The following is a 17,043-nucleotide window of genomic DNA, read 5'->3' on the forward strand; positions in this document are numbered from 1 at the left end:
ATATTTAGGATATTAGACCCTCCAAAAATACACACATATATACTTGGAAAAAATGCCTCCTTTGGTTTATAACCTCAGAGAGGAGATGCTGCTGATCCCTCCTGCCCTTGCATCTTCCAGAGAAAAGGCAAATGAGCCCAACCAGACCCAGAGCACAGTCACTTATGGAAGTGCCTGGAAACACAATCCCAAGCCTTTTAGCTGCTCATTTGCATGGACCGGTCGGAGCATCCCAGCAGCTCCTGGGATGGCAGCAGCAACCTGCCTGTTTCTGACGTCAGGAGATGGAATATTTAATTTTGTTAATTTGTTCTGGGGATTTTGTTAAGATGAACCACACACCTACACCCGCTGAGGGGGGTGACTGAGCTGCCTCCCACCATCACCCAGTGGGGCACTTGGAGGAACCCTGTGTCCTTGGAGACGCCCAGTAACCATCGGTTAACCACCATCCACCTTCTCCCAGGCCTGTCCTGCTGCACACAGCAGAAAAGAGTGCTGCAGGGCTTGGATCTATCCCACAGAGAAAACAGGGAAGGGTTTTCCCTCTGTAGCAGCCACGTCAAGCTGTCAGGACCGTGGCTGCGGTGAGCTTCCCACCAGCATTCCCAGTGCATCCCCCTGCACTAGGTTGCTGGGATAACAGCTGGACTTGACGATCTTAGAGGGCTTTTCCAACCTAAATGATTCCATAATTCTGTGATTCCATTCCATCCCCACTGCCCCAGACCTGCGCTGCTAACCCCAGAGCGCACGTTCCCTTTGTATTCCTGGCTAAGCTCCTCTGGAGACTGTTTGGATCATGCACCGAGTGACGGATTAAATCCAATTATTCAATTAAGGCAGCAGTTATAAATTAAACATATCAGCCAGGCGCGGTGGATCCGAGGATGTGGCGTGTGGCAGGTCTGCTCGCCAGCAAACAGCAGTGGCAAGGGCAGAGTGGAGGGATGGAGGGTCTACAAAGTGGCAGGAAAACCAGCTGAGAAGAAAATAAGTAACAAAAATAGCGAGGAAGCGCTTGAGAGAAAGAGTCCTGTCTCGAAATTCATCCTTCTGGAAAGAAAATTACAAAAACAGGGCAGAAGGGAAGGGGGGAGGAGGGGGCAGAGAGTCTCCTGCTACCTTTTGGTCCGATATCCCGAGGCTGCGGGGGTATCAAGCACATTCCCTATAATTCAATAAGAAAAACCTCCATAAAGGAAGGGACGTTAATGCACAGAAACACCACCTGTGTCAGGAACAGGCACTGCCCATTAATCACAGCTCCCCAATTAGCTGGGGATGCTGCCCTCAGGCACAGCCGCTCTCTGAACACACAGGGTGGCTGTTGTCTTTGCCGGAGCACAGGCTCCTTCCCACCTCCTTCCCGGCTCCTTCCTGGCTCCCAGCTCACAACGGGCTCCTCTTTGTTAACTCAAGGCAATGGGTTTGTGTTTCTGACAGCATGTTCCTTGTGCTTCTGCCCTGGCCTCAACAGCTCTTATTTCGCTGTCCTGTTTTCAGGCATTAACTGGGATGCACAGATGACTCAGGAATTACTGACAGAATCCAAAGACCTGGGACTGGCAAAACAAACCCAGCTCAGCCTGCTGGAGCCTTGGTTTTATGGAATCACAGAATGGTTTGGGTTGGGAGGGAGCTTTAAGCTCATCCAGTTCCAGCTCCCTGCCATGGACAGGGACACCCTGCACTAGACCAGGTTGCTCCAAGCCCTGTTTAACCTGGCTTTGAACACTTCCAGGGATGGGGAAGCCACTGTGAGTCCCCCCCCAGCCTTGGGGACCTGCCCGGAGACAGCCTCAGATCATGGCTTTGGGGAACAGCTCGTCTCCCCTGTGGAGTTGGTGTGGGAGGGCAGAGCAGGTGGCAAGTGGAGGGTCCTACCTGCCCCCACTGTGGCTATGGCGCTCTCCTGACCGATGATGTGCTCTTTGAGCCGCTGCTCCAGCGGGAACCTTCGCCGTTCCTCTATCTCCCTCCTGCGCTGCTCCTCCTGGAACTGTGGAGGGAAGAAAACATAGGGATCAGAGGCTGTGTGGAGCACTGGGTCAGCACACAGTTTCCCCACCCCAGGGCATCAGAGTCCTGCACAGAAACATTCCATGTCTCCGACACAGAACCAGAGCTCCACTCCCAGTGCAGGCAAGCAGCATCCCAGGGCAGATGCAGCTGTCTGGAAGCACCAGCCCAAGAGAGAGGAAATTTCTGGATCTGCTGGGGATGGAGGCTGGGATGAGTGGGAATGGGGATCCCACTCTGCAGCTGATGGGAAACCAGACCCTGTTCTGCCTCTGTACTAGTGTACTAGTGTGGAGGGAACAATGGCACTGCTCATCAGCTCTTAACCATTAGGAGCTGCTTATTTTGGGAAATAAAGCCATGACTATTCTACCTAGATTGGTTTTTCCCACTCCACACATCTCTTGTTCAAAGACTCCAACCAGATCCTGCTGGGATGGCAGAGTGTCACTGTGCCTTGCTGGGGACACCAGACACTGCTGCTTTGCAGACAAACCCACGGCAGCATGCAGGACAGCCCCGGAAAAAGCTCCTTCCTCGGGACATTGGCTTCCTTCCACCTCCAGCTCACAAGGAAGCTGAGCCCTTCAGAGCTCTCTTATGGAGAGACCTACGGATTGCTTCCACCCAGAAGCTTCCATTTTCTAGAGCTGAAGGCTGAGCATGTGTAGAGCAGCTTACAGAGACACTGGACACGAGCACATCTCGGAGATGCTCGGGGACAGGATATTGGCAGAATCTCCAAGTGGGAGCAGGTCTTATGATGCAGGGAGCTTCCAGAGGCAAGAGGACAAACCTAGTCCTGCTGCATCCCCAGCAGTGCAGGCAGTAGGGTGAGGGGGGAGATTCTGCCCCTCTGCTTTGCTCAGGTGAGACCCCACCTGCAGTGCTGCCTCCAGCTCTGGAGATCCCAACACCAGAAGGACGTGGAGCTGCTCAAACGAGTCCAGAAAGGACCACAGAGATGGGACCTGCTGCCCACACTGCAGGGGATCAGCCCAGGGCATGGGGGGTTTCTGGGCTTCCAGCACATGTTGTTTTAAGGAAGAAAAGTTGAGAATAAAATACTTGAACTCTTTAGGAGCAGGAGGGGGAGAGTTGTCTGCTGGGTAAATGCTCTCTGGAGCCCAGTGCTGGTGAGGAAACCTGCCCCGAACAGTTTGAAACTTGCCTTGGTTTTTATGCTTAACTAATAGCTGGAAGAGAGAAAGGAAATATATCTCTGGAGCTGTTCCCGAGGAAGATGATTGTACTTGTATATAAACCACCAGACAGCCAAGCCAGCCCGTGATGAATATTGAGCTGGGGGGGATCTGGTGCTCCCGGGGTTTCATCCTCCCCGGCAGCCGCGTTCCACCGAGAGTCTTTGAGAATTTATTGCTCATTTTAATCACTGCTAGAGAATGAATAGGCAGAACTATTACGGGGTGGACACGTCCCATAGATTTTATTTACATATCCTTGTGACAGAATAACAAGGAGTTTTCATATGTATTTTTAATTTATTTTGATTTCCTTTATTCCGTAAAAAAACCCCCAGAACTCTGTGTGTGCTTTTCCTGGGCTTAGAGCACACTTGCCTGGTGTTGAGGGCTCTTGAGCTAGTTCCCAGTGCTAAACAGTCTGGAGAAATTTAAATATGCTCTCATGTATCCAGGGCTAAAAGGGAGAGAGAAGCCCTCTGTCATTGGAGGGGAAGCAGCCCCAGGACTGAGCTGGGTTCTTACAAGTCTGTCTTTGCCATTCAGGTCCTCTTTACCTCTGTCAGACCCATCTGGTATCCTCCCCTGTCTCCAACTGTGTTTGCTGAAGGATTTTTAAGGAATATTTCAGCCAGAATGAGCACATAGTTGCCCTCTCCTTGGCCCCCTTCTGGAAGCAGTGGTGTGAGACCTCCTAACCTGGAGCTGGTGTCCACTTCATCCCACCAACAGGATGGACCTTTCCAAGAAAACAAGCATCCACCTGTGTCTCGCTTCTTTTTCCATCCTGAACATCATGAGGTTGCTGGTTTAAACACATTTGATGACAAAAATGTCTCTTTCGGTTATTTGCAAAGTGGCTGTTGGTTAATCTGCACATAGCCCTCTATGTGGAGTTGGGGGAAGTGAAATCTCATTTTAACCTTTCTTTAAACCCACAAGTTTGCCTTAGACTGGTGTTCATGAACACCTGGATCCCAGGCCACAAGTCTAAGGATTGGCAGCTCTGGTTGTCTGACCAGGAATTTCAGAAAATACAGTAAAAACAGGCCCTGGATTTTACTGCATTTTGGCCAAGGGGTTACAGAGTAGAATGGGATTACTGGACCTGGGTAGGTCACTGGTGAGTGAGAAATGGAAAGCTGGAAGAGAAAGGCATAGCCACGGACACAGCTAAAATACTTCAGAAGGGGTTTTTTTCTTTATACATCATGTTGTTAATTTTTACAGACCTCTTTTGGAAAAGGATGGACCTCTAGGGGTGCTAAGGTGCTCCTCCATCACTTGCACCATAAAATCATACAATGATTTGGGTTGGAAAAGACTTTTCACATCATCAAGTCAAAGTGCTCACCCAGCACTGCCAAGGCCACCACTGACCCATGTCCCCAAGGGCCACATCCCCACAACTGTTATATACATCTTCTTTAAAACTGTTCTTGTAGTGGGAAAGGAAACCCAAATTGGCTGGAGTCTCAGGCTCACCTTCGCCTCTGACGCTCTCAGAAGGTTCATGACCTCCCCTTCACGGGCGTAATCCAGGGGGGTGTGTCCCATTTCATTCTTCTGCAGGGGGCTGGCACCTGATGGCACAAGAAATGAATAAGATCAGGGGCTCAGAGTTCAGTCTTGGGGCAGAAGGAGCAGGAAGCACATCCTGCCCATTTCCGCTCCTAACCTTTGCTCTGGAGGGTGTCTGGATCAGAAAGGGACAATGTACAACCAGTGGTTACAAGCACGGGCGTCCGGGGAGGAAGAAAAGGGATTGTCACTGCTAACAATTGGCTTGCCAGGGGGAATGAGAGAGCACATGGTCACCAGAAGGAAATACAGTCTCACAAAAGCACCCACTCCCAGTCCTGTGAGAGCCACCCGGGACCGTTACAGCTCCAATTGGACACGCTGCCCATGCAAGCTGGAGCTGAAGCTGGAGCCTGTGGACCAGCTGCCCCTCCGAGCCCCAGGAGCACTTCTAGGGGGAAATCACGCCCTTCTTTAGAGTTTCATTAAAAAAAAAAAAGTCAAAACCCCCCAAAGACTGAGGTTAGATGGGCACGCCACAGAAACACACTTGCATGGAGAGAGCTCCCCATCCCAGATAACGTGGACTGTGGCAGAGCACTCATTCCCAAACTGGTCCCGGTTGCATATGGAGGGAATCTCGGTGAGATCAGGAGAGGGGGGTACTGTGGAATAGCTAGAGGGGCAAGCAAAGTCTTGGGACTCATCTCTGACTCTCAGCATCTCAGGAGTTTTCTCTAAGGCAGAAGCTCAGCACTAACACTCTGTGATCCCATGACAACTCCTAACATCAAGAGTTATGAGAATGAACTTTCAAATCAGCCTCAAACCCCCCAAACCAGTGCAGGAACTGATCATCCCACCAGTTATCAAGCCTTGGGAAACAGCCTGGTGGGGGAAGAGACCATAACTGCGCTCAGCAGGTCCGGGATGTCTTCCACCCCAATCCTGTGGGGTGGAATTGCAATCCTGTGCAATTCACTCCTCCTTGTGCAGGGAGATTGGCCCAGATGACCCCACTGGCAGTCCCTTCCAACCTGAACCATACTCTGATCCTGCTGGAACCACGGGAGCAAGCCGAGTACCTTGGTACAGGCAAACCAAGCTGCTCCTGGGCCTTGGGAGAGTGTAGAGCACCAGGAGAGCTCAATATCAGCGAGCAGCAACCAGAACAGATGAACAAGTGAGGGGAGTCAGTGGGAGCGGAGCCGCAGAGATTAGCCATTCCTAGGCATTGGCATCAGGGATCTATATTTGCTTACAGAATGAAAAATGTGCTCCATAAACATTCGACACAGAGTAATTTCTATGGCAAGCCTTGTCTTCCCAAATAAAGAATATGATTGAGACAGGTGAGATTGTAATAAACCCCACTGCCGGGGCCGTCCACTCAATATCTGTTAAAGAGACAGTGCTCCCCTGATCCTCCCCCTCCCCAAAACCCACCCAGGTCTGTGCAGCAAGCAGGGGGCACGTTCCTGGCTGCTCCAAATTATGACATCCTTGAGGCTAGGCCTGCTCTTGTTTCCGATGGAGGGTTTGTTTGGCTTTCCCCTGGATCTATCAATAATGGCTCTCCAATATTGGCCTAATCCCCCTGTTAATGGCTTTGACGACTTGACTAATTGCTGCAATAATTGATAGAACCCGACTCCTATAACTGGTCGATTCCAACCTCGAGTACCGGCAGCAATAAAATATTATGCTGCCATAAATAACAGTGTCACTTGGCTTGCTAATAGAAGGTAAGAGTGGCCACCAGTCCATTGGCGCCCCGGCTGACCCCTCTCCCCTATCCCCACCTCCTCCCTTGCCCTCTCCCACCCTGTGGCCGGCTGCAGCAGCGGCTGAGGGGACGCCAACCTTCCGAGACTTAATAGAAGGCAATTTGTCACCTCCCACTCGCTGTCTGTGGCTGGAGATGGACACCTGGGCAGCACCTCGGGCTGTGCGAGCCCGTCGCCTCCTCCCACCCCTCCCTGCTCATATTAGGAGGCCCTGGCTGATAATATTTGATAAATAGCGTGGGGGTTCCCTCTCTGCACCCGCCCGGCGCTGCCACGCTGCAGCAGCTGCAGAAGGTCACTCATTGGGGAAATATGTTCCTGTCAGCAGGATCGAAAAAAGTTTAGTGGAGTGACAGGCCTCAATTTTTCAAATTTTATTAACTCCATCCTCTTAACAATTTGTCTTGAATTCCTTCAGATTCTGGATAACTGTCAATAGAGCTGGCGATGCAGCGGGCGCTGGTACCTGGGTCCTCTGCTGCTGTCGTGATGGGGGGGGTGACCAGAGGAGGGAGAGGTGGCAGGAGAAAAAGGAGGATGCCAAGGGCTCACAGAGGACTTGGAGGAGCATCCCAGCAATGCTCCCTGTGTCCTCAGCAGCCCGGGGACCCTGTTCCTGTCTCTCCATCCCGCCAGGGTAGAAGAGCAGCAGGTCAGAGCCTACTGCAGCCAGAACAAGGCTCACACTGCAGACAGACAGGATGGGGCACACAGTGGCATTGGTGACTCACATGGACAACCAGAGAGTGACACTGCTCCAAGAACGGACAGAGCATAGCTTGGGAAGGCCCTGGGCACCGAGATAAGGAGTCTTGAGGACCTTGTTTCACAGTACAACCAGATACTGTGAGAGCTCCTGCTCCTCAGCACGCCAGGATGATATCCATCATCCTTTCTCCATATACCCACACATGTGCAGAGCTCTTAAGTTCATGCCAAACATGATGTCACTGTCACGTTTGTCCCCAGAAATATTTTGAGAGGGATTTATTTGCTCCCCTGCCCTAAGGGGAAACTATTCCTAAGCGCTCTGACACAGACAGAAATGCGCTGCTACTTGGACTCTTATTGCTCTCACCACGGTGGGATGCTGGATGCCTCGATGCTGGGATATGATTGGTTTCTAAATCCCAGTCTCATAGGATTTTAATTACTGGTCTGGTGTGGCGGGGAGTGGAACTGGCTGCGGTCGGCCGGAGGGTCGATACACCGGCCCAGAACATATTGAGCCTCGGCGCTCGCAGACTCTATTGCACTATTTAATCATCTTTTGCAAAATTTACAGTGCAACAGAAGGAATCAATACGGAATTTATCACATTCCCTTGTAAATATGAGCATGGAGAGGGAGAGTGGATGTCAGGCACTCTGGCACGACAGCTGGCCTGGGTAGCAAACGTCTGGGAGCAAACCTCCAGGACAGACCACTCAGGGCAGCTACCACGCCTGTGACTCCCCAAAAACCAGCCCAGCCAGCTGCTGGGACTTGCATTCCCAGGGACAGCTGCAGCCACAGCGGCTGCATTTGTGTGCTGTGACCTGCTTGGAAGTGAAACGTTTTCCTAGCTGCTCTAAAGGAAAAATGGGAGGAAGCCACCCAGGTTGTGCAGAGCTTCACTCTGCACCGTGTGGTTTGCAGAGCCTGAGTCACAGAGTCATAGAATAGAATCAAGGAATTGTTTGGGTTGGAAAAGCCCTCTGAGAACATCGAGTTCAACCATTCCCCCAGCACTGCCAAGGCCACTGCTAACCCATGTCCCCAAGTGACACATGCACACGTTTGTTATACCCCTCCAGGGATGGGGACTCATCCACTGCCCTGGGCAGCTGTGCCAGGGCAGGACAACCCTTTCTGGGAAGAAATTTTCCCAATATCCAATCTAAACTGTCTGTGGCACAACTTGAGGCTGTTTCCTCTTGTCTTGTCCCTGGTTGCCTGGGAGCAGAACCTGACCTCCACCTGGCTACATCCTCCTGTCAGGCAGCTGTAAGGAGAGAGGAGTTCTGCCCTGGGCTCCTGCTTAATCCAGGAGTGCAGTAAAACTGTGATGTCACCTTCTCAGGATGTGTTAAAACCAGTAACCGGTTGCTGAGGACCCAGAAGCCTGTTGCTCCCTAGGAATATCCTTTACCCTCCCTCTGGAAGGATGGACCCTTTCCACCTGGGATGCAACTGAAAACGCTCCAAGACACATTATGCTGAACTCAAAACTGAAAAAGACAGCATTAATTAGAACCTGTTTTTCCAGAGAACACCAAGAGCACTTTCGCTTTCTGATGTCCAAAGCCCACCCCCTGCAACACTGGCTCTGTAATTCGTTTACCACCACTCATCCTACTCACAAGATCTGCAATTACACTGGACTGAGGAGAGGAGTGTGCAGCATCACCAGCAAATGCACTGGGCTAAATTTACCAGCAAATACAGTCCAGGACTATTATAACCTGGATTATATTATTATAACCTGGATTATTATATATAGATTATTATAACTGGGTTATTGCTGCTTCAGCTAGTAAGTTTTCACAAATATATGTTCTGTCCTTCCTCTCTCTCTTTCCCCTCTCATTAGAGATGAGGGGCTCCAAGAGAGCTGAAGTGAGCCTTTGGACAAGGGCATGGACTTATAAGGCAAAGGGGAATGGCTTCCCACTGACAGAGGGCAGTGTTAGATTGAATAATGAGAAGAAATTCTTCCCTGTGAGGGTGGTGAGGCCCTGGCACAGGTTACCCAGAGAAGCTGTGGCTGCCCCATCCCTGAATGTGTTCAAGGCCACATTTGACAGGGCCTGGAGCACCCTGGGCTAGTGGAAGGTGTCCCTGCCCGGGGCAGGGGGATGGAATTAGATGAGCTTTAAGGCCCCTTCCAGCCCTGTGAATTTGTGATTCCACTGAGGGTGTATTGCAGGAGGCACTTCCCATGCAGTAACAGCCTGGTCAGCCTGTGTGCTGGCTCTAGGAGGAGCTGGAAGCAAAGGGGATGATTTCTGATGATGGGAAGTAGAACCCAGGGCAGTCAGGGATGCCGAGAGCACTGGGGAGAATGGAGCACATACGGAGCCTGCTCAGGTTTGGCAGGAGGGGATGTGTCTGTTTCTGCTGTGGGATAGAGAGAGGAGAGGTCCCGACAAAAGGCATGGGTCAGTCTCTGAAGGAGGGAAATGCTCTACTACAAGGCAAGGATACGAAATGCAAGCCCCCACCCACCTATGTGCAGCAGCAGAGTAGTGCACTGCCACACAATGGTGTGAAAACAGCACTTCCACCCGTCAGCAGGTGACAGCTCAGCCAAGCCCTTGCTGCACGGACACACACACCAAACACACTGTGGAAAAGCACTTGGAAAAGCAATTTGAGATCCAAGAAAAATGACAGCTGAGCTGCTAAGCACCAGGGAAACCCTGTTTCTACACTTGTTGCTGTGCCCAGTTTCTCGGAGGTGTACAGGAGGAAGTGCTCACAGTTCCTGCAGCATCCTCTTCTGTGCTCTGTTTACTGGAACTGTAATTTACTGAAAGGTTACCACAGCTCATGGCAGCACAAGCCGGTGAAAGGTGAACGGCATCCCATGCCGGGAGGAGGGTCATTTACCTGCAGGGTAAACCCCTCAGCAGCAGCAGTGTTGTCCCTAGGTCTAAATCACAGAATCACAGGATTGTTTGGGCTGAAGGGACCTTAAAGCCCATCTCACTCCACATCCTCTGCCATGGGCAGGGACACCTCCCACTAGCCCAGGTTCCTCCAAGCCCTGTCCAACCTGGCTTTGAACATTTCCAGGGATGGGGCAGCCACAGCTTCTCTGGGTAACCTGTGTCAGGGCCTCCCCACCCTCGCAGGGAAGAATTCCTTCCCAATATCCCACCTAACCCTGACCTCTGGCATTGGAAAGCCATTCCCCCTTGTCCTGTCCCTCCAGGTCCTTGTCCCAAGTCCCTCTCCAGCTCTCTTGGAGCCCCTTCAGGCACTGGAAGGGGCTTTAAGATCTCCCTGGAGCCTCCTCCAGGTGAACACCCCGAGCTCTCTCAGCCTGTCCCAGAGCAGAGGGTCTCCAGTCCTCGGAGCATCTCCATGGTTCTGGTCTGTTCTGGACCCACGAATCAGTGCCTGTCTGTGCTCCTCCAGCTCTCTGCATTTCAGCAACAGGTTCTGGAGCAGAACCAGATGTAGAAAGGTGGTTGATGGTGGCTTGGCTCCATGGCAGGGTTACCCCACTGCCAGCAGAAAGCAGCATCTTTTAATGCTGGCTATTTAATTTAAATACTGACATAATAAAAGCTCCCTCTAAAATGAGGAGACTCCTGTCACCAGCGAGCTGGCGACCCTGCCTGCCTTCCTCCAAGCCAAACACAAAGCCCCTGGAATCGATCGTGCCTGCAGTAGCAACTGGTGCACTCTGTGGCTGTGAGTGCCCACCCACCCCTTCCCTAAACACCGATATTTATGGTGTCACCTCAGATCAAGGGACTGTGAAATGTCACCAACAACTGCCCAAAAGGACAACAGAGCCGCCACTTCGTCTCGCGGTCTGCTGGGCACACACATGCTGACCACAGGGCAGTAAGGTCCTGGAGGGGTCAAGCGAGTCACTGAATGGGCCACAAAAGGCCAGGGACGTGGGGTGAGGGGCAAGTGCATGGGGGCTTCCCTTAAAAAACAACAGCGGGGCGGGGGAGATGGGAGCAGAGAGGGGCTGGGCGGTTAATGGCTTTGGCCCGAGGGCAGGGCACCAGCGAGGGAAGTGTGAGGGAGAGTAAATGGAGAGTTAGTAAAAGGCAGGTGTAGAGAGGGAGCAAGAGGAGCCTGTTCCATGTCAGCAACCAGGAACCATCCTGTGCATGAGTGTCAATGGCAGCACAGGGACATTACCCTCACAAAGGGCTGAGCCGTGTTCGATCTCCACACCGAGACCCTCGGCCGTGTATTCATCCCAGATTACACTGACAAGGAGGCAGGGATACCCCGCTTTGTTATCCCACGGAACTGGGAGGAGGGCAACACCCCCAGTCAATGCCATGAAATCCTCATGTCACGTGCCCATTGGGAACTCCAGCATCCAAAACTTGCTGAAAGGGCAGGGAAGGGTCTGCTGTCAGCCCAGCAGCTCAGAGTCCACCTGACAGAAAGGGGAGGCTTATTACATTTAGCAAATAATCCTCATAAATCCTCATCCTAATCATGGCTGCAACGGGTAAGTGGGTATTGTGGATGGTGAACCAGGATTAATCTGAGGAATGCTGTAAACTCAGCCCCAGGATGCTACCAGGGCTCCATCACTGGATGGAGATTCCCACTGGTGGATTGCTGTCCCCAGGATCTAAGCACCAGGACATGCTCATGTCTCTACAAGATGAGGATTTCCACTTGGAAACAAACCCTTAGTGTAGACTCTTGAACCTGATCCAGAAGGATTTCCACGGGGCTGGATTAAGAATGGAACAGTGATGAGTGACCATCACATTTTCTGGCTAAATTCTGAGTTTTCACTTTGATTTTAAACAATCCCTCCAGTTGTACCCAAACAAACACAGCCTCACAGACTGTTAAATGCTTTTTTTCCCAAGATTCAAGTGAGTTCTTTCGAGCTGAGATACTTTGCCACAAACAAAGAACTCTCTGTGAGCACTGGGCACAGAAGGGAACATTCACAGGGATGGCAGTGGCTCCAGGACAGACACAGAGACAGCTCTGGAACAAAAAGAACAGTCCTCTCTGTGAAGTGAGGCTTGGATTGGAATAGCACTTGGGGAGCTGAGCAGGGCACAGCTGGAGAAATAAGCTGGACTTACTCCTTGCATTGATTCATTCAGGATGGAGAAATTTTTTAGTGCCACCTTCACTTACTTCCACCCCTATTTTACCTGTACTTCCTATAACCATGGAGCTGCCTTGGTACTTTCAATGAACTGGTAATACACACGTTGTGCAAGGAGACTTTCCAAGGCAGAAATGAGGAGCTATTTTTGTAGAAGATGTTATTCCAAGTGATTCTGCCCCTCTGTTCTGCTCTGGTCAGACCCTACCTGCAGAGCTGCCTCCAGCTCTGGGGCACCAACATCAGAAGGATGTGGAGCTGCTGGAGCAAGTCCAGAGGAGGTCACGGAGATTCTCGGGGGGGCTGGAGCCCCTCTGCTCTGGAGCCAGGCTGGGAGAGCGGGGGGGTTCAGCCCAAACCATTCTGTGATTTTATGATTCATGCCATGCCACATGGGAAACACTTCCCAGCCTCAAGAACCACAGACTCTCTACACAGATCTGTTCCCAGCACTGCCAGGACATGGACTTTTCCAGCCCTTCAACCCTACTGCCACTCTCTGTAACACCCCAGAGTCCCCTGCACTCCCCAGGTCTGTGCATTCACAACCCCCTGCTCCAGCAGGTAAAGCCCACTCCACTCCTCCTGTGGGCACCTCTGCCCACAACTGTGGGATCCCAGGGGTCTTGCTAGAGCAGTTCCTTCTGACTGCCAGTGCCCAGGCCAAGCAACAGCTGAACACGTGCCACTGGCCTGTGCCACAGACGTGCAGTGAGTCTGATGCTCTGGGACCCTGCTGGGTTCCGTGTTCATGCAGTGCCTACACGTGCTGGGAACATGGAAGGGCTCTTCCATGTCAGACAAGTGTTCTGGATGCCACATGGGCCAATGTTTTCATCTGAACATTTACCAGCCGCCACATCCACACACTCCCACAGTTTTCAGAGTAGCTGCCTGCTGTTCCACCTCCCTTCCCTGCAAACATCCCTGAGGAACCCTGCCTTTGTAATAGGTTTTCTTTCAGTGGCTTTGTTTTTGGGTTAATTTATGGCCAGGAGCTGGGGTTCTGGTATCTGGTAGGCTCCCAGAGAAACCCTGACCTGGAGTTCAGTGCTACCGAACCTCAGCCTTTCACTCGTATTTTTCTATTTCTACTCTTTGTGAAAGATAACAAGCATATAATACAGATGAGTATCAAGGTTCAATGTTCCCACAATTACTTTTTCTTATCCCTTCTGGGGATGTTTAGCCATCACAGATGCTACTTTCCATTATCTTTTTAGTTGCTTTCTTAAGGAATGAGCCTTATGTGAGCATGTCATACCATTATCCACCCAGAATTAACTCCTGAGATGCCCACACCATGCAGATGACAACACTCCTCGGATTTTTGCAAAAATCAGCATCTGGCCAGCCAGACTCTAGGGAGTCTGTCTCTGGCAGGGCCAGGCTGGGGCTGTGGCCACTTGATGCTGCCCCTGGCAGCAGGCACCTGAGAGCAGACACAGCACTGCTGCATCAGGCTCATTCTGAGCTGGCCTTGATGGCCTTTGCAGGGAGGGGAGAAGTTGAAATTGTTGGAGCAGGAGGAATGATGGGGAAAAAGGCCATTGAGTCTGGAGGAAAGCAGAACTATAGACCAGCTTGGTGGTCTGAGGAACAATGTGCCAAGGTAAGAGCACTGAGACGGTGCAGGTACACGCTAGGCAGACAGCAGCTCTGGAGAACAGTCACAAATGTCATCCCGGGAAGGAGCTGCAGGAGGATACATATAAAAACAGCTGTCACGGCAGCACATCTCTATTCTGTTAGCTAAATGCATCTTCTTATTCTACTCCACCAGTGCTGATGAGCTTTTTCCCCACAAAGACAGTCAAGCATTGAACAGGCCGCCCAGGTGAGTACCCAAGAGAGGAGAGTGAAGCAGGATCCACGAGGGGAAGGGCTTTGTGATTTAACTGTGAGGACCAATAACTGCACAAGGTAATTCCTACCTATTCTCACAAGAGCTGCCCAGGCACCAACAGTACTTAAGCCTCCACCATTTCATGTGGGTACCAGCACCTATCCCATGCCTTGTCTACGGGATGATCTCTAAGGTCCCTTCCAACCCAAACCATTCCAGGACTCTGTGATTCTATGGCCATTGAACTGCAGAAGGAAACAGAAGACTCGATGATTAAGATGAGGACAGCCAACAAAAGTACACGAGAAAAACCACTGGAGATGAATGGGAACACAGAAACTAAAAAGCAAAGAGATCAAACCAAACAGTAAATCACACCTAATTGTGACAGTGACACAGCGGGGGCTGTGTCTGAGCCTGACAGTTCTCTGGGATGGGCTGACTCAGAAAAAGTGCTCCTGGCCCAAGAGCTGGGTGCAACTGCAAAACTCACCTGCATCCAGCAGCAGTTTGACTGTCAGGTAGTCGTCAGCCAGCACGGCGTAGTGCAGAGCTGTGCAGCCCTTGAAGTTGGCTCGGATGTTCAGACGGTTGCTGAAGTCGTCCTCCCGGGTGACAAGGACTGGAGGGAACAAAGTGTGAAAGCTCAGCCATGGGCAGGGACACTTTCCAATAGAACAGGCTGCTCCAAGCCCCCGTCCAACCTGGACACTTCCAGGGATGGGGCAGCCACAGCTTCTCTGGGCAATCTGTGCCAGGGCCTCACCACCCTCACAGGGAAGAATTTTTTCCCCATATCTTATCTAAATAATTATTTCAGCAAACAGAATTGGAGCTGTGAGAGAAGAGAGTGCTGCTCTGCTATGGCTTGACCTTCAAGCAAATTTCTGATCCTGGGAGTGCCCAGCAGCCCATGAGTCTGGGCAGGGCACAGCACAGGGTCTGCAGCACCCATACTCTCTTGTAGCTGGTCTAAGGGTCAAGCTTCAGAAAACCTGGATTTTAAGTCCTTTGCTCTAGTCACCAGCAAAAAAAAGGGAGAATGACCTTTTACAGGGGCAGATAGCGGCAGGACAAGGGGGAATGGCTTCAAACTGCAAGAGGGCAGGGTAAGATTGGATACTGGGAAGAAATTCTTCCCTATGAGAGTCGCGAGGCACCGGCACATGTTGCCCAGAGGAAGTACTACAGCACCCAGCCTCACCACAGAGCCTGAGTGACAGTGGGGCTGGTGTGTGCTGTCTCCTAACAAATAAACACCACCCACCCAGTGGGCCAAATCCTGCTCCTGGAAGTGTGCCCAGCTCCCTGGTGAAAGAGTCTGTACCCAAAACTCAGCAAACCCAGGTTCAGGGACAGGGAGAACTTCCAAGCGCTCTGAGCACCTTATACTTTGTCACGGCAAAGCAAGTGGAGCTGGAAAGTGGGTGGCCCGCAGGGACATCTCCATGGTCCCTCCTAAGAACCAGTGACAGATTTCCAGAAGATTTGAAAAGTTCAGAAGAGAGAAACACTGTGATGAATACCTGATGCTGTCTGAGCCCAGCATCTCCGCTAATGAACCGCAGTCCCTCCAGGAAGATCAATTAATGCCCTGGCTCCTTTCCTTCCCTGGGTCCTTTCTCCAAGCACACAGGGTGAGTATGTATATTTATTTATTTGTCGTCATTTCCTACCCAGGGAGGAGCAGGATAATGAACTGCGTGCGTCAGGGAAGATGAATCTGAGATACTAGGGAGCAGTGCAGTAAAGAGATTAAAGTGTTATTATTGTTGGGTTTTTTCCCCCATGGTCCGTTGTGACAGCTCGGCCGTCATCCGTAAAAAATGTCTCCAAGAGAGATAATCATCGGAAACTCAATAAAGCGTCAGGGGAAGCCTCGTCCACCATCAATCACTGGGTGCCTGGAAATTTTCAGCCCTCTGTCTCCCTTCCTGCCATCCATATAAATGTCTGTAATATATTTTGTGCAGTGGTTGTGGAGCATACCCTCTCGATTTGGATGTTTTTATGAAAAAATATTTATACACGAAATATGTAAATGTCTAAAAAAAAGAGAAAAAACAAAGGCAGTTTCTCTCTCTCTCTCTCTTTTTAAAAACGCAACTGAATTTATTCTTTTTAATAAAACATGTCAACCAAAGAATTAATGCAACTTCTTACAGAGTGGCCTTATCTTTTCTTCACCCCAAAATATATAACATTATAGAGGGATGAATGCAGACAAAAACAATTAACTTCCTTGGTTGATATACTTTGTCTTAAATAAAGTCTATGTACATGCATTATGTATTGGCATTCCATTGCTCATTTTTTAATGTTGTTTCATACATTTTGCAATCCCTGCTATAGGGATCTGATCTATGTATGCTCTCCCTCCCATCAAGGAGCAGGTCTGCTGCTGGGTCACAGTGAGGGATGAGAGCAGGGAGCTTTTAAAAATATAAAATAACGCCCTGTCAAAGCTGTCACCTCACTGATCCATCTTCTTAACTCAACCTGTGCTTTATGAAAGGTTCAAATATTACACCTTCATTAGGCTTTCATAGAGCTTTTGTCTCTTAGCACTGAGGCAAAGCACAGACAGGCCAGTGGACAATGTCACCAAGTGTCAGCGGCAGCCGGGGCTGTGTCACCCACAGTGTGGCTGCAGGACCAGGGAGTGACCGTCCCCCTGTGCCGGGCACTGCTGAGACCACACCTCAAATCCCGGTTCAGTTCTGGGCCCCTCATGACCAGAAAGACACTGAGGTGCTGGAGGGTGTCCAGAGAAGGGCAACAGAGCTGGGGAAGGGTCTGGAGCACAAGATTGATGAGGAGCAGCTGAGGGAGCTGGGGGGGCTCAGCCTGGAG

At 50.9% G+C, this 17,043-nt stretch overlaps 1 protein-coding gene across 1 annotated transcript in view; it reads right to left on the reverse strand.

Annotated features, from left to right (window-relative positions):
* Positions 1 to 17,043, reverse strand: part of CLPB (ClpB homolog, mitochondrial AAA ATPase chaperonin) — a 58,418-nt gene that overhangs the window by 17,436 nt on the left and 23,939 nt on the right. The window contains exons 6-8 of the mRNA XM_029961459.1: positions 14,684 to 14,812; positions 4,710 to 4,807; positions 1,888 to 2,002 (exon numbers count right to left, since the gene is read on the reverse strand). Of these exons, the coding sequence (XP_029817319.1) occupies positions 1,888 to 2,002; positions 4,710 to 4,807; positions 14,684 to 14,812 (342 nt within the window). The remainder of the gene's footprint in view (positions 1 to 1,887; positions 2,003 to 4,709; positions 4,808 to 14,683; positions 14,813 to 17,043) is intronic.

Source organism: Manacus vitellinus, unplaced genomic scaffold (assembly GCF_001715985.3).
Source record: "Manacus vitellinus isolate BGI_N305 unplaced genomic scaffold, ASM171598v3 scaffold_35_pilon, whole genome shotgun sequence".
In the NCBI taxonomy this organism is placed as follows: domain Eukaryota; kingdom Metazoa; phylum Chordata; class Aves; order Passeriformes; family Pipridae; genus Manacus; species Manacus vitellinus.